Genomic DNA, 27640 nt, shown 5'->3' on the forward strand with positions numbered 1-27640 from the left:
TCTCTTCATTGGAGGTATGTATTGGTCACTGAATGGGTCAGGGATTTTCAAACCTAGAAGTTGTGGGGTGTGTCCATGGAAGAGTGTTGTGGGGGCTGGGTTCAGGAGGCCCTGCGCACATGTGCTGTCACTCAACTACCCTGCACAGACAACCCAGACTGAGAGACGAGGAACAAGAGCTTCTAGTAGCCTGGAGACGGCCGTGTCCCTGCCTCATTGAAAAATTTAGCTTGGACACTGCTGTCCAAGTCTCCAGTGTTGTATCACTTGGCAGTGGTTCATTGTGAACATTGAGGATCAAAAGCCAGATGATGAAGGTTGTGGCGGTCCTGGGTGCACTGATGGCTGTTGTCTGTCAGGTGAGTTGAGCTTTACATATTAAGTGTATTCTGTGGATTAAACTTCAGACTCTAAGTGTAAGTGTCACTGTAAAATATCTCAGTGTTAATATAATATCAAAATACATGATCTAATCAAGCAATAAGCCCTGTGAGGTTACCATTCAAGAACTATTTTTCCCACTGTAAAAAAAAGAAAAAGTTTTGAAAAATAAATAAATATAACAAGCATAATTGGCCATGAAAATACTGTTTTAGTTTTTATACTTCAAAATGTCACATTTAGTTCAATTTGAAATTGTTTGCATGTAATCCATAGCAACACTTATAAAAACATTACATTTAATATGCAAATATAATATTAATTCAATAATACATAATTATTAATTATGTTTATCTGCATTTTACAGTAACGTTTACATTTTATACTTTTACTTTTACTTTTATTGTATCTTCACATCCTAAAACTCAATGACCACTTTTCTGAACATCAGATGGTATTTTTTCCTCAAATGTTTGTTGTAGATTGTCAACATGGTCTTTGATAATTATAGCATGACTTGCTCAACACAATCAAATGCTAGAAACCTCAACAAAGGTGAAGCTACTGTAATTAGTTCTTCATGGTTTGCAGTGGAAAGCAGTTGTATTGTGCTTTAAGTGTTAGTTTATCTTGCTGGCTAAAGATTCAGTGTTTAAGAAGTGGTTACAGTTTTGACCTCGGGGCACATCTGCTCAAATCATCTTTAGCTGTATAGTGTTTGGTAATTGATTGTTAACTTTTTCTTCAACTGGCTGAACTTACTAGCTGTCAGATGTATAATATTGTTGGTGGAACTAAATGGTCTAAATGTGTCATTTCTGATAAATTGAACGATGACAGATAATGAATAATAAACCTCGTTTGACGTTGGGTTTTAAGGCCCCCTTTGGTCTGTCACTAGTGTAATCATGAAGACAACAAATGAGAATGCAAACAAAGTCACACTGCCGTAAATATTCGCCACAATCACTGATCAGAACTGTTTAGATTTGCAATGGGACACAGATTCTAAAATGAGAGATTTGTCCTGTAGTTGCCCTCATGGACAAGCTTTCATCATGCTATACATAAACAGGAGAAAAGATGCTAGTGGCCGCCATGTTATTAATGAGCAATTCAGGAATAATTGCTTCAAATTTACTAAGGCTTCATGTTTAAAGGTACTTTGGTCTTTTAATTTAATCCAACCCCTTTTCCAAAGTATTAGCAAATCAGCATTAGAAAAATAACTCATTCCTAACTCGTTCTATTTTCAGATGTGTTTAACTTAAGGCTTAACTCTGTCTCAAGCTTTTTGCCTAAAGTTCTTTAGGAGAATTATAAATAGACTGACTACACATAAAGTATTTAGCTATAAAAATGAATGTGGGAATCTCAGGTAATTTAGTCTTTCTATCATATTCAAATCTCTTTTGAAATCTTGCCACACTTTAAAACATTAAGACTTCTTCTGAAATGTTACTAGCATATTACACTAAGGAGAAAAATGAATTCAGATTCAAAATCTACCATATGTACATCTGCGTTTCCTTTCCTTAACTGATGTAACAATACAGAGAATGTGCAATACATTACGTACAGTATCATGGGGCAAGAAAATATCAGCACATGCAATGCCAGAGCATGCTAATGCTGGAGGTGAAAGTTTCTACATCACTGTCTCAGCTTGGTGATAACTTAATTTTATTTGCTGCTGATACATAAATTTGGAAACACTTTATGTCAGGGTGTCCTTGCTACATGTTACATATACATACTATTACAATAACAATAAATTATGCATAATTACATGCAAGTGACCCTAAACCAAACCCTAATCCCAACCCTAACCATATAGTACATGTTGTTAATTAATATTACTCAGTATTCAAATGTATAATTGCACTGTAACAAGGACGCCTTAAAATAAAGTGTAACCGTTACTTTTTATGGCTCTGGACCCATTTGAAATAGTTAATATATTCCATGTGAGATAACTTAATTTGTTCAAATTCTCTGGTGATCAGGCGGGGAGTGCTAGGAATTCCCAAAGCTCATGTCCCACAAGAGGCTTATGTCTCACTGAGAGTACAGTGGGGTTCATTGAGATTCACACATGCCTCTGGTGGCGTGCTCTTGACATGACGGTGTGCAGCTGTTACCAGATGCAGGCTTAACCCCATTTGTCTTACATGGCAATCTTGGCTGCGGAAATAGGAGGCCAACACTCCCAGGCTGTGCAATGAGAGAAAAATGTGTTAATAAAGAAGCCAGTGTTGAGTTCATGCACCAGTCCAGCTGGTGATAGTCCGTCTAACTGGCGACTTTGGGTTTCTCTTAGTCGCAGACATTCTGATACCAGTTACTGTTAAATATCTACAGTATGTCTATCTATTGTGTGCCTTCCTTGTTAATCATAATTCTAGATTAAGAAAGAGTAGTACTTGCAGATAATATAATATTAATGAAATAAAAGGAGATTTAACACACTTAAGTACACTCTTAAGTAGTGCAATTTTTATAATGCCAAATTAAAAGTTTTACTTTTAAGTACATTTAAAATAATTATGTTTTAATAATCTTTTATCATGCTTTAAAGTGCACTTATATTGATGTGTTGATTTAAGTACTAAGAGTACTTCATATTTATTTTATGTTGTTTTTTTTACATTACATTTAAAATAAATATGTTTCAAGTGTATGAAATTGCAACATCATCATTACAGTTGTGTAAGTACACATTATTTAAATACATGTCAAGTTTCCATAGAAATGACTAGTACAGTATATTTTAGTTTAGAAAGAAAGAAAGAAAGAAAGAAAGAAAGAAAGAAAGAAAGGGGTGACCTTGGACACAAGGCACTTACTGGACTTGAGGATGACATGACAGAACGTGACCACCTGTGTGACCCCCCCAACCTCTCATCCAGCCCAAGCATTCTGTCATGCCATATACTGTCTCTGAGACACACACCCAGACAAGATTAACAAAATGCATGTATGTATGCATTCATTTATTCATCTTACAAAATTGCATAATGCATTGTACTTAACAATTTAGACATTCATGAATATAAAACTAGTTCAAAACTCTGTTGGACACATGCTTAGGCCTAATGTGTTCCACACTCACTTAGTTTGTTCTCCTCCTCAGAAATGTAGCATATCTCATTCTGTTAGTCACGCCTGCACCATCAGTGCCATGGTTCGGACCAGCTGACCCTGCCATATGTCAGAAGAGCTTTAGGAATGCCTTACTCTGGTAAAAACAGAGCTAAACTGGGATAAATGTGACCCAGAGAGCAACAACTGTGGACCCCCCCCCCCACCCCCAGAGTACTAAAAGGCCCAAAATGAATACACTTTCTCGGACCTTCATAAAACTATCATGAAATAAACCTAGGATATGTTTTGGTGGATAACTGAATGAGAGGTTGGGGGTTGCCACAGAGTCTCCGGTTGGCACCTGCCGTCTCTGGGGGTATTAGTATTTGGTTCAGACAGTAGGGTATTTTCAGCCCTGTGATAGATTAGTGCTTCCCTTGAGCAAATGTTTTCACATACAGCTCACATTGCTCAGGAGACATAATGTCTCACTCATGTCTCGTTCAAGTATTTCTCCCAGAGTTGCATTTTTTTTTAATCCCTTAAATGAAGCAAAAATGGATGAATTTGACTTAATATTAAAGTAAGTCAGATTTTGGTATTAGTGCAAATCTGAACTGTTTTTTTTAAACATTGTTGAGATTTTAAGGAGAGAGATGTGGGATAACTGAGGCCTACTCTCTGTTTAATTTCATCTCATTGCTTTTCTCTGTAGGTGAAACAAATTATTAATCTTTCCAGGTGGACCATCTAGGAAGTATGCATAAGATAAGAATGCAGACTAAAAAGCACTTGTGCATGTCCCAAATGAGCTGAGTAAGTTCATAAGCAGACCTTGGGTAAATGATAAGAGAAGTAACCAAATGTGCAGCTCTGTTAAAGACATCAAGAGACCTTCTGTAAATGCCACCCAGAATACTGACTTCCCACCAACACACACTTTGATCTTGGAGACTACTACTACAGCTACAACTCAACAAAAGTCAGCTGAAACTCAAACATCCAACTCGCCAGGTATCCAGAATTCTGCTGATTGATTTTATGTTATTATGTATAGTAGTAATTGAACTATTGGTAAGCCCCTCCCCTCAAATGCAGATGAGCCAATGACAGTCGAGTATCAGTTGCACGTGGAGCGGAACTCAAACATCTGTAGGATTGAGTGCCATAGAGAAGCATTGGAAGATCCAAAGCTCTCATCTTTTTTAGGGGGTTTATGATTAAAAAATGGAAAAACGATGTGTGTGTGGACGTGGTACTTATAACAGTGATTCCAGGTATCCTGAGAGGATAGGCAATGGAATTTATTTTATTTTATTTCCTAAATCCATGCAAAATGGAGTAAAAGCATTCACCCACAATCCCAATGAAGACAAAAACTTTGTTTTCTGGTTGTCATGCTGTCATTAGTTACTGTTTAATCTCATCAAGCAGAATGTTAATGTCATCTTGTGCTTTAGCAGGGTATCTCCAGCTAAAACTAACTAACGATAAAGTTAGTGGGTCCATACAAACCTAACTAGAACGAAGACGAACACATAAACTAAGGTCTACATTTCACTCTTAATATTAAACTGGTTAAAAATTAATTTAATCATACATTGCAATACATGAACAGTGTTGATCGGGGATGTTGTTATCTATGATCGTGACAAACATAACATGAGGCTTTTCTGCTTGCATTGTGATCTGTAAACCTTTGTTTCCAAATTAATACCCTCAATATTTATTTTGAAATCATTTAAATATCCCTCCATGGCATATTTAAGTCCCACTTGAAAATTTCTAAAAAAAATATATAGGGACAAGGTTTACACTGACAGCTGTCAACTGTAAGACAGATAGTTTGTCAGAGTTTGCAACAGTAACTAAAGGCGGGTCGCTTACCGACAGGTCGATTATGAATACAGTATACACAATAATGCTAAAATAAATGGAAATTAAAATATTTTACAATATCTTAACAAAATCACAAACAAATAATTTTAAAACAAACAACAACAACAACAACAAAGTAGAAAGGGATTGACCTTGATTTTTGGAAGGGACACTAGTTAAATATTTGTTACCAGATTGAATGATACAGATCTATCACTAATTTGAACTGAAGCTGTCTTTCCATTTGCATGTTTATTTGTGTGTTCATTTTAAAAATGTTGAAATAGTCAAAAAAAATGGGACTGTTGTTTGGGAACTGAGTCCTGTAATACAAGAGTAAACATCTTAGACTGAGAGTAATGCAGTACTACACTAGCAGAAGGGAGAATTCAGGCTGCTCTAAGATTAGTGCGCTCTAGCAGGGTTTGTGCATGCCTGTGATGCCCAGCATTCTGCATGGGCTGCTCAGAGGCATGCCTTCAGGAAACAGGAAACGCCCATGAGGAAATCAAAGAACTATGACAGCCGTCGCTGCTATTTTAGATTTGATTTGAATTCTGAAATGAGGTCTTCTTAGTCATTTGTTCCTCAAATGTGTCACACAGGGTCTAAAATTAACACTTACAGAGCACCAAATGCACAAAAAAGAATTACCTTTGGTGAGTACTGGCTACAGTTTATTAATAACTCTTTTTAGGAATTGCAACATAGTGCAGCAGAATGTCCAAAACGATACTTTGAACCTTGTTCAACTTTTTCTTCTATTAAAAAACTTTTTTAAAAACACAATTTTTATTTCATATTTGGGTAAAAATAAATCTTTAATCAGTCAATGATCATTTCAAATAAAAGACCCTTGTGAAAAGGAAGTACACTTCAGCATACTTTTAAAAAGAGTACTTATGTAAATAATATACTACAAAAGAATATACTTCAAATATAGTACAAACTGAAGTAGAGCAAAATAGAAATGTGTGTCTGAAGTATATTGGTATAAGTAATGTCATAATTACTCCTAATGTCTTTGAAATATTATAAACTGACGAGCATTTATGGTAAACAAAAATATATTTTAATGTAATTTCTACTGAAACCTGGATATCATTTAAATGTATTTGTAATTACACAACTATAATGATAAATTAGCAATTTAGTACATTTAAAATATTATAATTTAAAATCTATTGTTGAAAACGCTATAGTTCAAATCATAATCAAGTAATTCATGTCCTTTGCACATGGGTGTCATCAACACCGAAATAAGTGTATTTCTTCATAATAAACTTTGTAAAAACATGATTTATAATGTACTTTCCATTAAAACTTTTAATTTGACATTTGTACAAAGTGCTCTTTTTAAAAGTGTGTTAAACTGTCATTATATTATGTGAAAGTAAACTTTTTAAAATATATACTTGTAAGATATGAATCTGACCATTTAAGCACTCTTCTTTTTCATAAGAGTCTCCTAAATATAATAAAACAAAGCAGAGCAAAATGTATTTTCACCAGTGACGTGTGGCAAACAGTTGATTTTAGATCCTGATGGTGCAGCTTATCAAAGCCATTTACAAAATGTTACTTCTCCTTGCATTTATTTTTGGCAAATGACTACAGTTACATAGTTCTTGTAGTTTCATAGATCAGACTTGGTCCATAGTGAGAAGTTTTCACAGTTTGACACACATTGTGTCAGTGTATGTGAGGATTCTGTCACCGTGTGTGGAATTTTGTCACTAAAGCACGTTTAGCAGCTGACCTCTGACCCCAGTCAGGTGCAGTCAAAAGAGAGTGTGTTTCAGAATGACAGGCCTTGGGTACTGAAAACTGAGCCTGTTTCCTTGCTAAACAGCTGCATGAGTGTGTGTGTGTGTGTGTGTGTGTTTGTGATATCAGTTCAACACACTTTGTGGAAGCACTTTGAAGCTGGAAAAAGAGTCCGAACTGCAGTTGTAGAATAAAATGGCAATACTAACATATGCAAACAAGGATTTTAAAGTAATTCAAATGAATGTGGTTGTCAGGATTTCCTGCAATAGACCCCCAGAGGTTTGTGTTAGAAATGCAGGGTTGTGAGACAGTGAAAGTACTAACCCTTGTAACTCTTTGCCATACTTTTTCTTAAAAGTATGCAAATAATATCCTTTGAAAGAACTTACTGAATGTAATGCTTTAAGACACTTGACTGCATGTTATTTATAATGACCTGAAAATGTATTATTTATATTAAATGCAATTAGTTGAACTTAAAAGTGCTTTTTTTTTTGACCCACTCAAGAAGGATTTAATTACATCTGCAAATCTAATTTTATAATTACTTCTATTGTCTTTAAAATATGGTGAAAGTGTACTGCAGAATGTACTGACAAGCATTTGTGGTCAATTAAAATATATTTCAATGCAGGCCTACTTCTTAAGTGCAAGTGCCTTTTATTTTATTAATATTATATTATTTTCAAGTACATTTTTGTAGAAATATTCTCTATACTATATCTAAAGTACATCAGAAGTGCACATTCAATGCAACTAAGCACTTCTTTACACAAGGGAATGCTGAATCAAATTCAATTAAAATGCCTAGTTTTTAATGATTAATGTGTAAATGAATATATAACTGTATAAAATGCTTGTAAAATATTTAATTCAGAATACAGAGGTACTTTTTAGTCCTCAATGGAGAAAGATTGCTTTTCATGACATCAGCCAGCAAGGCCATTATTTTTGCAATTTACTGACATTAGCGGCACAGAATTTATTCAGATGAAGAAAGACTGCGGTGGGTTGTGTTCATGTCAGATTGTAAATAAGTGCTTCATGTGTTTTTGTTGCAGGTCAGCAGCAGCAGTCAGGTAACACAGAGTGATCTGAAGCCAGCTGCGCTGTACCCCTGGAGACACAGGAGTGCAGGTCCACAGGTCAGGGTCAAGAGAGACTGGATCATTCCACCAATCAGAGTGTCAGAAAACAGCAAACAGCTCCCTGAAGATCTGGTCCAGGTAAACACACAGCCCACCATTAGTTCCTCAACACAGATCTGAAAATAATAATAATCAGAGTTCACTAGTGTAGAAGTATTGTGTTTTTTATGAATATAACTATCCAACAACAAAATTAGTACTTTATTTGTCATATTATTCTGGTTTAAACAACTACAAAAATATCACAAAGAGCTCAATGTTAATAGTATATTTAATACAGCAAAAGAAAAGAATGAGTAAATATGTGGTAAAACATGAAACATATCCTCACACTCTATGAGTAGATATAAGCTGTTTACCATACGGCTGTAACACCTTCCATGTCCACTCTCACAGATCAAATCAGACAAGGTTTTCACTGGGGAGGTGATATACATGCTGGAGGGACCCGGGGTTGACCAGGACCCCAAAGGCCTCTTTGAAATTGATGAAAAAACAGGATGGATCAAGAGCAAAATGCCGCTAGACAGGGAAAAACACAAGAGCTTTAAGGTAAACGTGCTTGTTGGAATTGTGTTTTTATAATGAAGTCACGTACAGAGGGAAACAAAAGTCTGAGACCGCTGGTGAAAATGGGAAGCTTCTATTGCATTTTTAGCAGATTGAATAATTGTGACCAAGAAATGGTGCAGAACAATATCCATTATTTGATATATATATATATATATATAAATATCAAATATCATATAACCCATTTTATCTCATAATGTTTTTTTCACAATTTTAATACTGCTTTTCCATATTTACAGTATGGTCCCAAACTTGTGTACCCCACTAGAGCTCACAGATTCTAAGCTGAAGCTTGATGAATTATGTGATATTTTTGAATAACTTATGTGTGTAATGTCCTCAGCTCAAGGCTTTCGCACTTTCCCCAAGTGGAGAGAGACTGGAAAGTCCCACCACGATTGAAATCTACGTTTTAGATCAGAATGACCACAGGCCTGAATTTACCCAGAAGGAGTTTGTCGGCACTATCCCAGAATTCTCTGTTCCTGGTAAGATATGCATGTACAATTGCATTTCAAGAATGATTTTAAGAAATAAAATAAATATTTTTTTAAAAGAGAAGAAAACACTGTAACATCGATGCAATGGTTAGTTATTTCTTCACCTTAATTTCCAGTGAACCATGTATATTTTTCTTTCTTCTTCTCAAATTTTGTTATTTGGCAAAAATGCTAGGCTGTTCTATTCCATGTTCAACATCGCATGTTCATAATACATGCAAGAATCAATTAAGTTTATGCAGCATGTCATCCTCTTCTTATTTGGTGTTGAGTGCACTGTATTTCTGGTTGTAAGCAAACAAAAATATACATGCGTATCATAAATGTATCATGACCTCATATTGAGGAAATGGCTTTTTGCATCACCATAAAAGATGCAAAAAATGTGTGAATCGGTGGGTGGGGCTAAACAGGCAGTGGTAATGGTTTCTCCAACGGAAGGCTGAATCCTCTGGAGGTTGCATTTGTAGGCAGCATACATCATAAAGAAGATCTTATTTTAGAATATTAACAGTCATAAATCTGACCATTATTCTTGGTTAAGCGTAAATTGTTTTAATATGCTTTTGCCCTGCAAATGCAATGCTCAGTTAACTGAAATAAACCAGGTTTGATGACATATGCAGCCTCCAAATGCGACCTCTGGAAGATTCAGCCTTCCGTTTGAGAAAAGGCCATAGAATATATGGACAGGGCTAAACTGGCATTAATGTAGAATCGGTGGGCGGGACTAAACTGGCAGCGATGTTGATTCTGTGGACGGTGCTAAACAGGCAGCAATGTAAAATCAGTGGGCGGGGCTAAACAGGCAGTGACATTGAATCTTTGGATAGGTCTAAACAGGCAGTGAGGTAGATTCGGTGGGCGGAGCTAAACATTTAGTGATGTTGAATCTGTGGACATGGCTAAACAGGCAGTGAGGTAGCATCAGTGAGCATTGCCAAACAGGCACAAATGTCAAATCGGTGGGCGGATGCTAAACATGTAGTGATGTAGAATTAGTGGGCGGAGCTAAACGTAGTGATGTAGAATCAGTGGGTGAGGCTAAACAGACAGTGTTGTTGAATCTGTGGATGGGGCTAAACGAGGTAGAATCGGAGGTTGGTGCCGAACAGGCAGCAATGTAAAACTTAGATTTTGTTCTAATCCTCACACAAATATATCATATTTGTTAAGACATACAGATCACTTTTATAGTACCTTCGGGAACTTCCTTTGCCCTTTTTGGAACCTCAGCAGCCAGGGTCACAATCCACTATCACTGGATGGCAATTCTGTTAAATATCTTCTTTCATATCAGACTACACATGAATATCATAACCGTGTTGTGTGGTTCTCTGTCATCAGGAACTTCAGTAATGCAGGTTACAGCGATAGATTCTGATGATCCAATGACAGAAAACGCAGCTCTGAGCTACTCCATCATTGGACAAGAGAGCATCCCTCCTCATGGCATCAACAAGACCATGTTTGGCATTAACAACAAAACTGGAGTCATCTACACTCGGGATGTGGGACTAGACAGAGATGTGGGTTATATTGTGTCTCAGATATAAACAACATAGACAAAAATACTGATTTCAAAGTCTGAACAAAGAAAGCAGTAACATGCCCTGATGTGTTGTCAGGTGGTGCAGTCTTTCAGGCTGACTCTGCAGGTGGCTGACATGTCTGGAATGGGCCTAACCTCCACCGGTCGTGCCATCATTCACATCTCTGACATTAACAACCATGCTCCGAAATTCCATCCTACCATGGTATTTAACAACAAAAACAACAACAACAACAACAAAAACAATTGAAAACATTCAGAGTCTGTGATTTTCCCTTGATCTATGTTTTCTGAGCTCTTGGTTCAATTCTGTGACTGCAGTACAACATGAATGCAATGGAGAACAAGTACATCATGGAGCTGGGCAGGGTCAATGCGACAGATAAGGACCAGAAAGGTGGAGATAACTGGAAGATTAAGTACACCATTGTAAATCCTTCAGGGCACTTTGCCATCCGCACAGACCCAGTTTCCAACCAAGGCATCATTTCTGTGGCTAAGGTGAGATTACTTCAACAAACGTGGTAAATTTAAGACTGCAGCCATGGGACTATCAAAATCAGTTACTGGCCAATTTGGACTGGCAAACCAAGTTTGTCCCATTTTTAAAATAGGTTTAATGTGAAACCTTAAGGTTAACGTTCATATTAGAGGCAGAAAACTTCAGTTTTCATTTTATGGAAACTCTAGGGCCAAGTATTTATCATTCATACATTAATCCATTAAATCAACCAAAAATAGCACAAAACAGAAGTATTTCTCAGATCTGATTTGACAGTGTTTAACATAATGTACAGCTACCAAATTATGATTACATCAAATAATAATTGCTGTTAATAGTGTTCATCATCTGGTTGACTACGTCTTGTTTTAATTTTTCTGAAATTTCTGCCATATGCACATAAACTTACAGTCATCAATTATAAGCTACTACTAAACATTGTAGAAACTTAATTTTCTGTAAAGTTGCTTTGCAATGACTTGTATCGTAAAAAGCGCTATACAAATAAAAACCTGAATTAATAAAAAAGAAAAAAAAGAAAAATTGCATTAAAAAAGCTAAGTTCTTAAAAACATTTAACAACAAATTTAAAAATGCAATCTAAATGTGAGCCTAAATCAACTTTTACATTTAACCATTTATAGGACAATAGTTTAATTTACATAAAATGTAATATTTCAAGGATCAATCCCTTTTCTCATCAACCCATACCTCAGGAAACTATGATTGTGTTTCTTATTATTTGTATACTACATTTTAAATGCAATGTCTCTACTGTCTTGCAGCCACTAGATTATGAATCCCAGGCCGAGTACAAGCTCATTGTCAAAGCAGAGAATGAAGTCAGGCTTAAAGCCCCATACGAACAAATACACAGTGCTACAGTCACCGTCAGAGTGATGAATGAGAACGAGGCTCCAGTCTTCTATAAAAACCCCATTAAAGTGACTGTTGCGGAGTCCATTGTTCCCGGTACTGTCCTGGTCTCAGATATTGCTCACGATCCAGACAATGCCAAGCTAAGGTGAGGCTCACTTATCTGTACCATCATTCCACACACACTTTTATTTTGCACAGCACAATGAAGCCATGCAGGAGATGTTCTTGGATTGATATCCTTTGTTAGTCTTTGAACAGCATTCTTATCAAGCAACCATGTGCAAACCCTTGGGCTTATGCTACTCATAAAAAAAAAAGGATTGATTAATTGAATGATTGAAGAATGTTATTATCTCAAAACCTCATTTGATTGGTAGATTCATAATGAGGATATTGATTCAGGAACATGAATCTGTATACTTAAGTGTACTTAAGTGTAAAAAGTGCACTTTTTAATAATGTCAAATTTTAGGTTTAAAGTATCATTGTCCTCATTTTTAAGTCACTTTGGATAAAAGAGTCTGCTTAAAGACTAAACGTAAATCACAATCTTTTGTTATGCGTATGCTTAAGAAGTACATTTATTTGTATGTTAACTAAAAAACTAATGTAAAATACTTTTATAAATAATTTTAACTGTAGTGTGATATTTGATATTACGTTTAATGTTAATGTATTTTAAATGCCACATTTGTAATCACAAATACTTAACTTAATTTTAAATTTTTTAATCATATTTTAGTATACATTCAAATATATTTATAAAATGTGAAAGGTGAAGAAAACATTTTCACTCAGAAATTGCTCGTAAATTTCACTATTAATTACAAGGAAATAGCAAGTAACGCGCTAAATCAATCATGAAATTAGAAAGTAGAAATGTATAAAGACTGAAACTTTAAAATGTACCCCAAAACTCTTTATTTAAGATTTTGAAAAATAATTTTGTAAATATTCAACAGTACTTTAACCACATTTCAAAGACAATAGCAGTAAATGAAAATATGTACTTAAGTACTACTTTTCATGGGTAAAAAGCACTCTCAAGTTTAACTAACTCCATTTAATATCAATTGAAAATATAAATAGTAAATCAATTTGAGCTTAGTCTTAGATAGACTCTTAAAAATAAAGGTGCTTTAAGAGGTTATTCACAGTGATGCCATTGAAGAACTACTTTTGGTTCTTTATGGAACCATTTGTACAAAAAGGTTCTTCTTTGGCACTGTGTAGCACCTTTATTTTTAAGAGTGAAACATGCAGTTTATGGTCCCAAAGACAGTTCACAAACTTATTACAGTACGTATTAATTCTGTAATAAGTGCTCTTTCACAAGGGACAGATTACATACATTCATCCTTATGCACTGTAGTATGTTCTACATTTTGTGTCCAGTACTTAAGATTGTGAATTTTTGTTCAGGTTTGAAATCATCCAGGATCCTGAGAGTTGGCTTGCTATCAACCATGAAACTGGACAAATCACAGCCAGGAGATCCTTCAATATCCGGTCCCCCTACGTCAGAAACAACATTTACCCTGCTATTGTGAAAGTCATAGATCAGGGTGAGCCCCTCAGACCTGAAGACCAAACAGCAGAATAAAATATATGATAATGTGACTATGCCATCACAAAATATCCAGTATACTTTTGTTTGTATAAAAATGGTAATCATTTATATGATAACTCTCTTTACAGACGGTGATGGCATCTCTGCAACAGCTACATTGGAGGTCAATCTGTGGGAGACCAATGATTACCCACCAGTGCTGATACCCTTGAGTGGGACAGTGTGCAGTAATCAGGACAGAGATAAGCTGGGCCTTCTGCTTAGTGCTGTGGATGAGGACATGTCCCCTCAAGCTGACCCCTTCACTTTTTACATTGCTGATCAAAACGTGGCTGCCAACTGGACCATCATAACTCTTAATGGTAAAACATGAGATATACATTTATTTTTTATGTCTTTGTACCCTGCTGACAACCAGTTTAGATTAGTATGAAAGTCCACGCTGGTCCTGGTTGATCTGGGTGCTGGTTTGGTGCAAGTACACCTGGTTCACCAGCATAGCCATAGTGAGATGATTAAGCCAGCAAACGAGCATGGTCTTTCAAGTCTTGGATAATTAAACTAGTTAAGAAACCAGCAGTGGAAACTGGACAGAACTTGTTTATGCTAACTTGTACCCATCTAGATGTTTTATTGGTCTTTGTTGAAGCTGGAAAATCTAGAAATATTGCTGATTTGAAGTTCTGTCATGACAACTCTTTTGCATGGGATTTGCATAGTAATGCACATGCCAATGTTAATGTATTTGGTCTTGGTATAATAGATCTGTTACGCTGCTGTGGCAGAGCAAGTTACAAGACTTGCTTCTGCCATTACATACATATCATGCTGCTGTGAGCATGTAAAAAAATATTGCAGCTGCAAATATACATAAAATAACCCCATAGCATACATGAATGACCTCACATTGTAGCAGATCTATACAGGTGGAGCTGGGGAAGTTGGAGGGTTTTTGAAGCAAACTGCACTGCTACGGCAAGCTCTAGTCATATATTTGAATGTTGAGCAGCGAGCTCATTGGCTACCAATACAGGAGAGAGCCAATCAGCTGCGCCATGTGATAATGATGTCATTACATCAGATTGAGTTAGACCTATTGGACTGCACCATCAGGGTTTCATGCCAGAACTTTGTATTTAAGAAGACTGTTGCATTTTAAAGATTAGATGGCACATAATATTGAGAGAAAACTTTAATCAAACACACTTGAACAAGCTAATCAAAGTATTCAGGATTATTAGAAAGGTAGTCGAGTCTTAATCAGCTTTCCTGTAAAACTGCAGGAAAGTGGACCTCAGGTGTATCTAACCCTGCTATTGGAGGGCTTGTTAAGATGTATTTGAATAGGGTTGGAGTAAAACTCTGAAAAAAAGTGGATATTGAGGGCCAGAGTTGAGAATCACTAGTTTAAAATAAGGGTAGCCAACATGGCTCCTTGAAGGCTACCATCCTCCAACCATAATCAAAAATATTTGAAGCTAATAAAAGTGCTCAGGATTGCTTAAAAAAATAACAGGCAGGTTTGCTGAAGAAAGGCTGGAAGTTAAGTCTGCAGGAGGACAGGGAGACTAATAGGAGCTTTAGAAACAGATTTCACGGTGTGCTTTGATTTCTAAGACCCCTTGTTTCTGGTTCTGTCTCTTTACATGTCTGCTACCAGAGACCCATGCGGTTCTCCAGCCACTGATAGACATAGAGAAAGGGGAATTCTCTATTCCTGTGCTCGTATCAGACTCTGGCTCTCCTTCCCTTTCCTCTAATGCTCTGGTCAACGTGACTGTGTGTCCCTGTGACAGTTTCGGTGACTGCAGGAGCTACACCGCAGCCGTCTTTGGAACCAAAATGGGAATAAGCTTCATTGCCCTTATGATTATTATGGGATGCATTGCTCTTCTGTTGTGTAAGTAAACGCAATATTTATGTGAACATGAACATATAGAAGATATACTTGAAATTTGTTCTAATAAAGCTTTTTTTTTTCAGTTCTGATTGTTCTTGCTGTGGCGGTGAAGGGCTGCACAAGGCAGAACATTAGAAAAGGAGAAGGTCTGTTGGTCGGAGTGTCTGATGATGACATCCGAGACAATGTCTTTCACTACGATGAGCAGGGAGGAGGAGAAGAGGATGAAGTAAGAGCAATGACACAAAATATAATACATTTTACATGTAGATACAGTGTATTCTGAACTGGAAAGTGTAAAATATAAAACATTATGCAAAGATCATGCAACATAGGAGATAGGAGCAGATGTGGAGAGTAACTTACAGGAGGAACATACTATGATTTTGTACACAGTATGTGCACCTTGCCAATTCTGTATATACTGTACTGCAGAACACTCATATGTCCTACTACATTTGTCAAAATTAATAGTAAACAGAGCACACCAAAGACATCTTTTTCACACAGGATTAAAAAAATTAAAATAAAAATCCCCTAAAATAAATTGCTAAAGGATATGCCTACATCGTGTGGTGAGCTCATACAGTATGCAGTAAACAGTGGTATTCCATTCATCATAGGATGAGCACTGAACATAGCTCCTGTCCGAGTCAAAGACTTTGATTTATCCTGGGGATTTTCCACATCTGACACATGGATCCTATAGTGATAGAGTGGACAGATGTATAGGGCCTCCTGACCCGCATCAAGTGCATGCAAAATCCTTGTTCTTTCAATCTTTTAGTTCAGCAAATTATAACGAAGTTAAATGGTTTGTTGGACTTTTTTCTGCTTTGAGGTGAAATGTTACATTTCTTTCCTATAGGATGCATTTAATATTGATTTTCTGAGGAACCCAAGTGACATGGTCCCTGCCCCAGCTTCATTTTCCCCACAAGACTGCAGCCTGCCCAGGAGAAAACAGCCTCTAAGGAAAGACGCACCCCATAACCTGCCTTCTCCTACATATCCACGCAAACCCCCCGGAGACCCATCAGACATAGAAGATTTCATCAATGTTGTAAGTGAGGTTTCTTCAGAAGAATTAAGATTCATTCTGGAACATTAGTGGGTAATATAAGGGGAATTTCCTTGCCATTTACTTTGAAAAGGTTAGTAAAAGTAAAATATTAGTTATTTATCATTACTATTCTTCATGGTGCTAAGTGCTATTTTTACTCTAAGTTTGGTTCTAAGTTTTTAGACGCATTCTTTAACCAATTAAAATCAAATGCTTTTTTTTTTTTTGCTTTACTTTAACAGGGGCTTGACGCTGCTGACCATGACCCTAACGTCCCACCATACGATACAGCCCTGATCTATGACTATGAGGGCGATGGGTCGGTAGCAGGCAGCCTCAGCTCTATCGCTTCCATGGGCTCAGACGGTGACCATGACTATGACTACCTCAATGACTGGGGACCACGGTTTAAAAAACTGGCCAACATGTACGACCCACGTTAGGCACCAGACTGATCCTTTTGTTCAAAATGTCCGAAATACTCTCATACATGCATGTCCTTCAAAACTCTATGCAAATCAAATGTCCCATCTTCAGTATGAGAGTGCTCATGATGTAAGGACGAGGGGCGGATTACATTATTGATATTGTAGATAAACGGAGGTCTCCATCAATTCCCCAGTGATCAGTGTAAAGGTCATCATTGTCAAAAAGAGACCGCACACAGTTTTTTTCCATTCCTTCATGGATCAGTGAACCAATTCAACATACTGATGTGACAAGTGCTTACTGTGGGCCAGAGTGTAAATGGCTCACATTATGAATGCACAAACTGGAGGGAAGAACTTTGTGTTAGTGCATACTGATTAGACATGGTGCAAAAAGAGATGCTTTGTTCATAAACCATGAGTCATGTTCTTGTGAGATTAATTTAGCTGATGACCAATACAGAGATTTTCTGTACAAAAGAAGAATTCACCCAAAAAAGATATTGGTATTCATAAATTGTCATTTACTTATAACCATCGTTCTAAACCTATATGACTTTCTTTCATCTATCGAACACAGAAGGATGTTTTATATTGTGGTACAACTTCAGAGCTGCTCTTTTCTATATATAAAAGATATTGTAAAATATGGTGCATCAAGTTACACAGTGACAAATTTGAACAGTAGTAACACCAAGGGACACTGGTTTTAGCGTATAAAGAGAGAGTGAAAGCACAACTGAGAAATATACAATTTTATGTGATTAAAAAAATAAAATAAATGTATGGTAGTCAATAAAGAGGAAAGAAGAAAATTTGTTACTCAATGGTTTGTAAATATCCCTCATGCTTTCCACCAATGAAAACCTTTAGTTGTACGGAAAACAGCAGCTCCCAAATGATATATTCTTAGGTATACATCAATTTTTCAATATCTATTTTTGAGACAGATTTACTGATAAAATGTTTTTTTTTTTATTTTAATCTTTAGATCAATTGTTGTTATTCTATTTTATACATCATTAGTATCTTGTGTTAGAATTGTGCTCGTAATACTAATTTTAACTTTAGCAAGTAAAACAGACATTTAAAGATTATTTTCATGTGCAGCATATTAACAGTTTGCCAAATGAATGATGCCTTAAATGTATACATTTTTTGTTCCCCTCAAGAGCAAGTTTTTCCTTTTTACATAATTCCTATTGTAATAATTTTGGTAGTTTCTGTGTTTCCCAATTTTGAACTACATAGTTTTGTTTTTAATATTTATTTCATAATAAAACATGAAATGTTGTTATCTTTTCTTTTAGTTATGAATATGTCTGTATTTTCTGTAAAGAGTATTTTTCATAAAAACAAAAAACACATCTGCCCAAAACATTTATGATCAATGGTAAAATAAAACCAATAATATTAACTAAAATGTAATTGGTACAACAAAAACTCTCTGAAATTAAACATTTTTTCACAATTTATTGCATATGGTGCAGAATATCCACTGACATCACAAGATGACTTCAGACATAGCACTGGCAATGCTTATCTGGTCTAATGAACCGGTTTCTTAGGCAATTAAGAGCTGATCTGTAAGGTTCGGAAAGAAGCTCAAAAAGCATTCATGAACTTCTCAAAGGAGGCATCTACTACTCTTTAAGAGAGAGCTACCTTATTTAAAAAAAATAATAATAAGAAACACTTTAAATTTTACCCTTGAATGCTTGATTGATGCTTGCAAGTTGTTGTTGTTTGTCGTAAAGACATTTCAAATATAGTTACTGGTCAATGATCAGCCTAAACCAAGCACATATGTTGCCATTATTTTTCAGTCAATCAGAGCAGAGCAGAGCTGCAACATCAAGGGCAAGAACAGCATTTTTTCCCCTTAAAAGCACAATTTTGAAAATCAGACTGATCCTCAAAGGCAGTCGATTCGCTCTTGAACTTCCATGCGTGCCCGTTAAAGGCTGTTCAGACATTTGAATATGACTGCGCTGTTGTGTGTTGTGGAGCTCACGCTGGACTCAGGTTGATGTCATCATCTTTATCTTTATCTTTTGGTCTCTGGGGTCTCCGTGGCTCATCTTCACCGGTGTCCTGCTTGTCTCTTTCAGCCTCCACCCAGCTTTGAGGGGCAATCATCTTTTTGGGTCCAAACGGAGGAGGTCCCAGCAAAGCCTCAATGTCATCGTAGTTGACCACTTCCCTCTCCAGAAGGGTATTAGCCAGCTGAGGACACAGCAAACAAAAACAAATGCAAGTCGAAAAAAGTAATAAAAAAGGCATGCTATGATGATTTTCTGCCTAGCTTGCCGAAAGCCTACTGAAACAAAAACAACAACAGAAAATATTTAATTTGACCATTTTAAGCCTATCTAAATTATTTATGTTAAATTCTACTTTGGCTCCCAATTCCACAAAAAGGAAATGCTCATTTTGGCTTTTTTTCATCAATGTAACTTTACATGCGAGAACAGAAACTTCTAAATTCAAATCAAACTGAATATGATCTTATATTCTGTAATACATATTTACTGAGAGGTCCAAAATAGCTTTGTATGCTTAAGATCTTATATGTACATGTGTATGTAACAAAAAAAGTGAGTGTATTAGGAGTATAAAATAACAGAAAATGAGAACTTACTGAATCTGCCAAATTTTGAAATCTTTCTTAAGAAAAAAAATTTAATTTTCAGATTTTTGTTAAACATTTCCATTTAAAAATAGAGCGGAAAAAAGAAAAAAAAAACTAAAATTCTGAACTCTCTTCATGCATGCTTATGATTATCTGTGTGACAAAAAGATGGGCTTTAAAGTGTTTTTCATCAAGCTGATCAGCGAGTCTTCAGCAAAATCCACCATACAAGTGGGTAACCCAAAGTCTGCCATTTTATTCTAATGAAAATATTTGAGAACTTCCTGAGTCTGAGACTCTCTTCAAGAACTACAATTAGGAACATTTTTATGAATGTCTTCGAACTGATCTTTAGAAATTTCTTAACTTTTTTCTTTTCATGATTTCCTTTCATGATTCGTTTTCGATCTTACCAAAATAAGTTTGTCTCTGTTGTCCAAAAGCAATTTCTCTGTGTGCCTGTAGGCCTTTGCTATTAGCAACTTAGCTTCCTGAACATGAGAGAAAAGATCACAAATAAATAACCACACACACATATTCAACACAACTGATAACATCACATCACTCACACCACACCAGAAGAACAATAAACAGGTGAGTATGTTCTTTCACCCACATGATCCATCTGCTGTTGGAGACCTTGGCTGAATGGTCTGCGTCCAATACCCCCCTGATCGTTGGAGTCAGGGAAGGACACCTGGCCCACACTGGCAACCATGCCATACTGCTTCACCATGGAGTAAGCCACGCGGGTCACCTTCCTCAGGTCATCCTGAGCCCCTACAACAAGTTTCGAAGTTATCTGGTGTCTAATACTACCTATAAGTATTTCTGAGGTCAGGTCTGCAGCGGTACACAATTGCTCCATGCAGATAACCATTTCCTACTAGTCAATGTGCACTGGTCCTCCAGGGGGCGCCTGAAAGCTACATTTAAATATTTATCTCTCACTCATGTATCCTCCGTACAGAACATAATATAACAATCTTTAAATAAACACTCTATTCTGTTATCACACTGTTTCATGCCATTACTATTCTTTCTGCTAGTTTTGTTTCTCTAATATGTATTCATAAAGGGGTGTGTGTTATCGTATTAGATGTGTATCAGTGTGTATATGTCATACCTGTGGTGACCTTATTGAAGGTGATGGCTTCAGAGGCTCGTCCACCCAAAGCCATACACATCCTCTCAAACAGCTGCTCTTTAGTAAATAAATACTGATCCTTCGGCAGGATCTGAGCAAAGCCCAAAGCAGCATTTGTTCTGGGAGCAATTGAAACCTGGAGAACAAGTCCACCGTTAAAAAACAAACACAACATCTCAGTGGATTCAGCTATATTAATACATTGTTAATATTAATCACAAAGTGATGGGGCTTACTTTGAAACATGTTTCACTCAGAAATTGCTAGTAAACAGCAAGCACCACACTGATTACATTTTGACAGTCTGAAATAGTATTTTCTTGTAAAACCTATTCCAGTAATCTTAACTCAAGTCAAATCTGTGATCTGGCATTATAACAGGTTCACAGTTTTCGCTGGATTCCTTTATCACTCTACATGAACAGGCCTACAGCTAGTTCACATAAAAATGTAAATGCCAATATTTTTAACAACCAAAAGCTTGATTTGACCCTAACATGTTTTTTAAGACTTAAGAATATAGCACAAAATTCACATAGCTCAAGACCTATAAAAGAGGTCTGTTTACCTTCATGACCGCTTCGGTGTGTTCTAGTAGCCATCCCACTAAAGCATGACCAGACTCATGAAAAGCCACCACCTTCTGCTCTTCTTTAGATAAGATTTTACTCTTCTTCACACTCCCTACAAATCACACACAAAAGAGCCGATTGTGTAGACATCTGTAATGCAATATCAGAGTACTCTATTTTTAGCTCAACTGAATCTAGGAGCTGAATACCAGCGATGACTCTCTCCACAGCGTATTCAAAGTTAAAGGTGTCAATAGACTTGTAGCCCTCTCTGGCAGCATGAAGGGCGGCTTCATTGCAGATGTTGGCGATGTCAGCCCCTGGAAATATGAACAATGCACAAAGGGCAATTGTGGCAGGACATGGTGTTAGGAGATAACAGAGTCACAGTCAAAACAACCCTCACCACTGAAGCCTGGTGTCAGCTCTGCCAGACGCAGAGAGTAGAAGTCTGCCGGCTGAGTGAGCTTCAGGATCTTCAGGTGCTGCTCATAGATTTCCTTTCTCTCCTAGAACACAATCACACCATCCTTCAGGAATCCTTCTAGTATGCTGGTTTTATTACTAATGTTGAAAACAAGATTTTTTTTCAAGATTCTTTGATGATTAGAAAGTTAAGGGAACAATATTTATTAGACATTTTTGTAACATAATACATGTCTTCTTGTTTTATTTTTAATCATTTAACTGTTGTTTAAACTGTGAGAACATTAAACTGTGAGAACATTTAACATGCAAATAAATTAAGCCTTGCTGGGTAACATGACAAATTTTCAAAAATGTAGTGTGTGTCTGTGTTTATCTCAGGATAATTATTAGAATTTGCTTCGAAAAACTGCCCAATTCACCATTACTAGACTGAAAGTCTCCAGAAAGAATGCAGAGAAGTGATTATGTAAATGTTATTTACACTGGAAGATCTGAAATCAAAATCAAGAACTTAACAACAGAATAAGGCGGCATATAACTGCTATATGTCCCTAAAAAAAGCATTTTGAACAGTCATTACCTGAAGAGTTGGCAGGTCTATAAATATGTGCCTATCAAGTCTGCCTGGTCTCATAAGTGCATTGTCCAGAATGTCTGCTCGGTTAGTGGAGGCCAGGACAATCACATGATCTGTTGTACCCATTCCTTGAAAAGAGAGAAGGAAAATCTCAGAAGGCCACATGCTGATCATGTTAACCAATACAGACACTAACTCCAATCAACTGAATAAATATGCAGTGCAGCACCAACTCAATAGTCTATTACATAAAAAATCCAATAAAAGTTAGGGTCAGATGAATCAAGGTTTTGCTGTTACCATAGCAAACACTTATGCATCCAGGACATATAAATGAACTCAAGCAAGAATGATTTAGTTTTATTTTGAATGAATGTACGTTGTAAAATTACTAACATGACTTTAATTAAACACATTATTTGGCTTACATTTAAAGCAAAACATATGTGAATAAATAAATACTTTAATGTAGCATTTCCCATGTAAAGGGCTTCGATTTAGTTGACTAGTCTCGCATGTCTCGAATTATTACCATCCATCTCCACAAGCAGCTGGTTAAGGGTCTGCTCTTCCTCTGTGTTTGAGAAACCAGACATGTTTGTGGACCGTTTCTTCCCCACAGCATCAATCTCATCGATGTAGACGATGCACGGTGCTCGAGCACGAGCCTCTTTGAAAAGACTTCGCACTCTTGCGGCACCAAGGCCTGGGTAAGGAAAGATCATTCAGATGTAAACAAGATGATGTTGCAATAGCATGATTAAATAAATACACAGAGTTTAATGCACTGAATTACCTCCGATCACCTCCACAAACTCTGAACCTGCCATAGCAAGGAAGGGCACCTGGGCTTCTGTTGCCACGGCCTTAGCCAGCAGAGTCTTCCCACAGCCAGGGGGCCCCAGGAGCAGAGAGCCCTTAGGTACCTTGGCCCCAAGCTGAAGGTATCGATCTGGATTCTTCAAAAAGAAAACGGATTATATGCAAAGAACTCTATGTAACGTGCATTCCTGGATAACTGTGGCAGTAGAAACCCAAGTACTCAAGGGGGCGCTAGAGTCATCTACAAATGTATACACAAAAACTAGATGTGTTATTACTGAGGTAGCTAGATATAAGCATATTGACAGTTCTGCCATGACGGCAGCTGACCTGAAGGACAAAACGGACCTGAAAGAAGGTTAACACTTATTAAAGATTACTATTATTATTATACTATAATAATAATAATTAGTGCTTCCAACAAGAACTATATCATTTTTAGCAACTCATAATCTCATAGCATTATTTATGGAATTGCAATGTAAATACAAAAATGTATAATATAAATATATATATATAAAACTTAAAGATTTAGGTGCAGATTCTGTGCCACTTCTGTTGGTAGTCTATCCACTTTATTATTCAATGCGGAAGTAAGCCATTTTCTCTGAATGTGCTAGACTTCCGGTAAATTAGCTGCTGTAGGGAAATATTGAAGAAAATAAAGTGCGGTAAAGGCTACAATTGTTTGCACTAAAAACAATTAGAAAAAATGCATTCATAATTAGGATAATACATTAATAATAGGGTAAGACACACCTGTTTGAAATGTCAGGCAGCAAAACAAGCTGTTTTGTACAGTTTAAATGAGCTGGAATCAGATGACACCGGAAGCCAGACACATTCAATTTGCTAACGAAAAATAAAGTGGATAGTCTTGCACTATTCTATTCAAACTAACAAGTTATTGATTCAAATGGAAGAATTTGACCTGATGCATAAATCTAACAAGAATAGGAAGAAAGTGCCCTTATAAAAAGTTAAAAGTTCCTATGGATATCAGTTTAAGGGGACATGAAAAGTTTCTAACCACCACGCAGAATATGAAAGTTTTGAGAGATTCAGCCGTTCACAACAGGCCTAAACCAGTTAAATCACCAGCATTAAACAACAAAACAATGCCTAATTATTGTTCTTCCCAAAATCCCAAAAACTATCAAGATCGCACAACTGTAGTTTATGCTAATGCCTGTTATAGGGTCGCCTTTTGCTGAGAATGCAACCTTCTCACAGCATTATGAATTGCTCTCAGTAATGCAGCACCAAGTAAAACTGAGCATGAATAACTAGAAGAGTTCACTGCAACATAAATGGAAATAAAGTTTTGGGTCTAACTTTCAGGTGCCCTTACCTTTAGATAGTCCACGAACTCTTTGACTTCCATCTTGGCCTCGTGCATTCCCGCAACATCTTTAAAGCTCACACCTTTCCCAGATTTCCCATCAACAATAGTGAATTTAGCCATTTTTAACTGATTCTGGTGGAGCAGGCAGATTATATGACATCAGAAAATGTTTGAATTGTACAATTCTACAACGAATGTAAATTACGGAATCTTGACTTACAAAAGCGCTAAAGCCGCCATCTCTCCCACCCATTCCTGCCAGTCGGAAGATGTACCAGAGAATTGCAACCCCAATGGCGGCCATACCGAGTGCATAAAGAGCACTGTGAAGGACATGAAATTGATCTAGTGATACTTTGTTATGCCAACAGTCGATTTGAATCTTTGTTTCAGCTTGCCAGGATTGCATGCTCTGTGGAAGGTCTAAATTACTCACTTCCCGAAGAAGCCTGTGCGCTTGTAGGTCACTGGTATCCTGTCTCTGTTATCTATATTCAGCTCTTCCTCCGCTGCTCTAAGCTTCTCCTCAAACTTGTCGATATTGGCCACCTGCATTCGGTACATCAGGGCAAGTCTCTACAACAGGAAATAAGTCAAACTGGAATTAATAGCAACATACTGATAACAATTATTTTAAAATCAAATATGGGACTTGTGCATGAAATGACGTACAGGTCTGCCGAAGATGACTGCGCCAGGGTGGAGGTAGATCTCCACAATGTCACTCTCTGGAACCACCTGTACTCGTGACACCTCCCCTTTGGCCAACATTTCATTTACGAAATCGTTCCAGGATATGTTCCCCCCACTGGTGTTGATGGAGTTGAGCAAGCTCATGATGACAGCGATAATAAAGAGTGTGCGCAGTCGTTCCCTATACATCTGGTCCTCCTGCTCTCGTCTCTTTTTCTCTTCTAGGAAGTAAACAATGAAATAAAGTAAGCGTGAATAATCTGGTATGAAAGTATATCTTTGAATTACTTCTGTCTGATGGGTCAACAAATTGCATTTATTGACTGTTGTCCCATTCAGCTTGATGTCCTACATAGATGAGTCAATTCCATGTCTATCATTTAACTTCATGGTCTCTAAAATGTTTTTTTTTTTTTAACTCAAATCACATGTAGTCATGTAATAAGCAGGACAGTGTAGGAACGTGATATACATTGTCTACAATAAAACTGTAATCGTCAATGACATTAACAAACATCTAGCTCAATTTGTAATTTAATTGCACTGTTATCCATTCATAATAACCAACTGAAGAATTTGTAACAATTAAAAACAAATAGCCACACACTGGTTAAATTTTGTTGATTGAATTGACAGAGAAGGATTCAATGATGCATTCATAAAGATGGTCACTTCTGAATTAATCAGCTGTTTGAAACAAATCTTTTAAATAATAAATGATTCAATAACTCTCATTAAGAAAGGGACTTACTGACAGTTGTAGTTTTATATTTAAAAAAAAAAAAAAAAAAAAATTATTTAAACAAATTAGACCATGTTCCGATATTTTAAACATTATCTCAAAACACTTCAGTCCCATATTATTCTAGTTTTATTTATTAATTAAATGCAAGAATTCAAAAACAACTTTTTTTTTTTTTTTTTTTTTACATTTTTTAAAGAAAATGCCCATATAAAGACAAAAAATCATGAGAAAGCTGAAGTAGCTACAGATGTTTTGCTCTGTATTGTGAGGCACATTCCAGTGTAACAAATAATTGAAAAGACAAAAAACTTGTTTACAACTTGGTTCTACCAGTTGTTGAGTGGATTTAGAGATTTGGACGCCGCACTCAAATACAGAGGCAGATGGAAACAAGCTTTTTAGAGTGGGTTTCAGCAGGCTAAATGATCGGAGAAGTCCTGCATATGATATTTTAAAATAAAAAAATATACAAATAAACTATTAATAAGATGCATTTAGAAAGTAGATTGTAAACTACGGTTTCAAAAATTCTGAAAATACCTTCATCCTCTTCTGGGGTCTTCCCTTTTCCACCTTCTTTCTTTTCATGTCTTCTGTTGGATGTGCTGAAATAGTGAGTAGTGCCTGATAGAGTGAAAACATATTTACATTACGTCTTGCAACATAATTCAGAAAAAGCATTAGGATTCAAAAATCAGAAGTTCTGCATTGAAGCTCTGTCCAACCATCCAAAAATAAATAAATAAATAAATAAATTAACCTTCATTACTTAATAAATGCAATACTTACCTAATAGTTTCCAAAGTTTCACAGGATTTGTGACCAATTTGTGGCGACAATGGAATTCAAGCCCAATAAGCCTCGGGATTAAAGGCTTTGTCAAAATGTTCTGTGAAACAATGGCAACTTGGTTAATCACCCAAGTAACATCATGGTCATGGATCATGCATAACCATAGAGATTACATGTCATTATTATGATCCATCTGTTTGGTTTTCACAAGAAAAAATTAAATATAAATAAATAAATATACCAACATACTTGACCATTCAAAGGTAATGCACTAATTTGATTACATATAAAAAAAAAAAAAATCTGTTCTACATTAAATTAAAACTGTATGTTCTATATGAACCGTATAACTTATATCAGCTCTGGACATATTGTGCAAGCTGTCTCACATATACTTAACGTCACTGTCCATAGGATCGCATAAATTCGTAGCACATTAGCATTGTTAGCATTTACAGAACACTTGGTCGACGTTTAAATAACCCACCTGAATGTGTCCTGGTTTTAGGCCTCGTTTGTTTGGAATCACTAAAGGCAAGTATGAAGACGCATTGCTCTGCGGGAGTTTTATGCAGGTTTGAAAACAGCTGAAACGAGACGATAACGACCAAAGCCGTTTGTCGTAACATTTGCCTCCGCGTTGTAAAAGAAGCGCTGCCAT

At 36.4% G+C, this 27640-nt stretch overlaps 2 protein-coding genes across 3 annotated transcripts; one reads left to right on the forward strand and one right to left on the reverse strand.

The window, feature by feature from the left end:
- On the forward strand, positions 1 to 18897 carry cdh15 (cadherin 15, type 1, M-cadherin (myotubule)). Of its 2 annotated transcripts, none has more exons than XM_026268190.1 (14): positions 1 to 359; positions 8175 to 8339; positions 8658 to 8813; positions 9175 to 9319; positions 10679 to 10860; positions 10960 to 11088; positions 11205 to 11384; positions 12171 to 12409; positions 13687 to 13829; positions 13963 to 14196; positions 15495 to 15734; positions 15818 to 15963; positions 16603 to 16797; positions 17040 to 18897. In XM_026268190.1, exons 1-14 carry the CDS (start codon positions 309 to 311, stop codon positions 17238 to 17240), a joined length of 2406 nt encoding a protein of 801 aa, XP_026123975.1. In that variant the 5' UTR covers positions 1 to 308; the 3' UTR covers positions 17241 to 18897. The 2 variants fall into 2 exon arrangements, with proteins under 2 accessions (XP_026123975.1, XP_026123977.1); XM_026268192.1 differs by lacking the exon at positions 1 to 359 and adding an exon at positions 4242 to 4479.
- spg7 (SPG7 matrix AAA peptidase subunit, paraplegin) lies at positions 18674 to 27640 on the reverse strand. The gene is made up of 17 exons (XM_026268193.1): positions 27467 to 27640; positions 26977 to 27076; positions 26728 to 26811; positions 25422 to 25663; positions 25186 to 25325; positions 24970 to 25072; positions 24756 to 24881; positions 23379 to 23541; positions 23115 to 23288; positions 22586 to 22710; positions 21983 to 22085; positions 21786 to 21896; positions 21573 to 21688; positions 20984 to 21140; positions 20474 to 20637; positions 20271 to 20348; positions 18674 to 19451 (listed from the first exon to the last, which is right to left on the reverse strand). The coding sequence occupies exons 1-17, from the start codon at positions 27638 to 27640 to the stop codon at positions 19236 to 19238; spliced, it is 2376 nt and encodes a 791-aa protein (XP_026123978.1). The 3' UTR covers positions 18674 to 19235.

The sequence above is a fragment of the Carassius auratus genome, chromosome 7 (genome assembly GCF_003368295.1).
Source record: "Carassius auratus strain Wakin chromosome 7, ASM336829v1, whole genome shotgun sequence".
NCBI classification, from domain to species: Eukaryota; Metazoa; Chordata; class Actinopteri; order Cypriniformes; family Cyprinidae; genus Carassius; species Carassius auratus.

Excerpts from the sequence above, each read along its gene's own strand:
- cdh15 (XM_026268190.1), top strand. The coding sequence starts at position 309 with ATGATGAAGGTTGTGGCGGTCCTGGGTGCACTGATGGCTGTTGTCTGT. Across the intron at positions 360-8,174 it reads TGATGGCTGTTGTCTGTCAG|GTCAGCAGCAGCAGTCAGGT; the intron begins GTGAGTTGAGCT and ends TTTTTGTTGCAG. Across the intron at positions 8,340-8,657 it reads TCCCTGAAGATCTGGTCCAG|ATCAAATCAGACAAGGTTTT; the intron begins GTAAACACACAG and ends CCACTCTCACAG.
- spg7 (XM_026268193.1), bottom strand. The coding sequence starts at position 27,640 with ATGGCAGCGCTTCTTTTACAACGCGGAGGCAAATGTTACGACAAACGG. Across the intron at positions 23,289-23,378 it reads GTTTGTGGAGGTGATCGGAG|GCCTTGGTGCCGCAAGAGTG; the intron begins GTAATTCAGTGC and ends TTCCTTACCCAG. Across the intron at positions 20,638-20,983 it reads CTTCAATAAGGTCACCACAG|GGGCTCAGGATGACCTGAGG; the intron begins GTATGACATATA and ends AACTTGTTGTAG.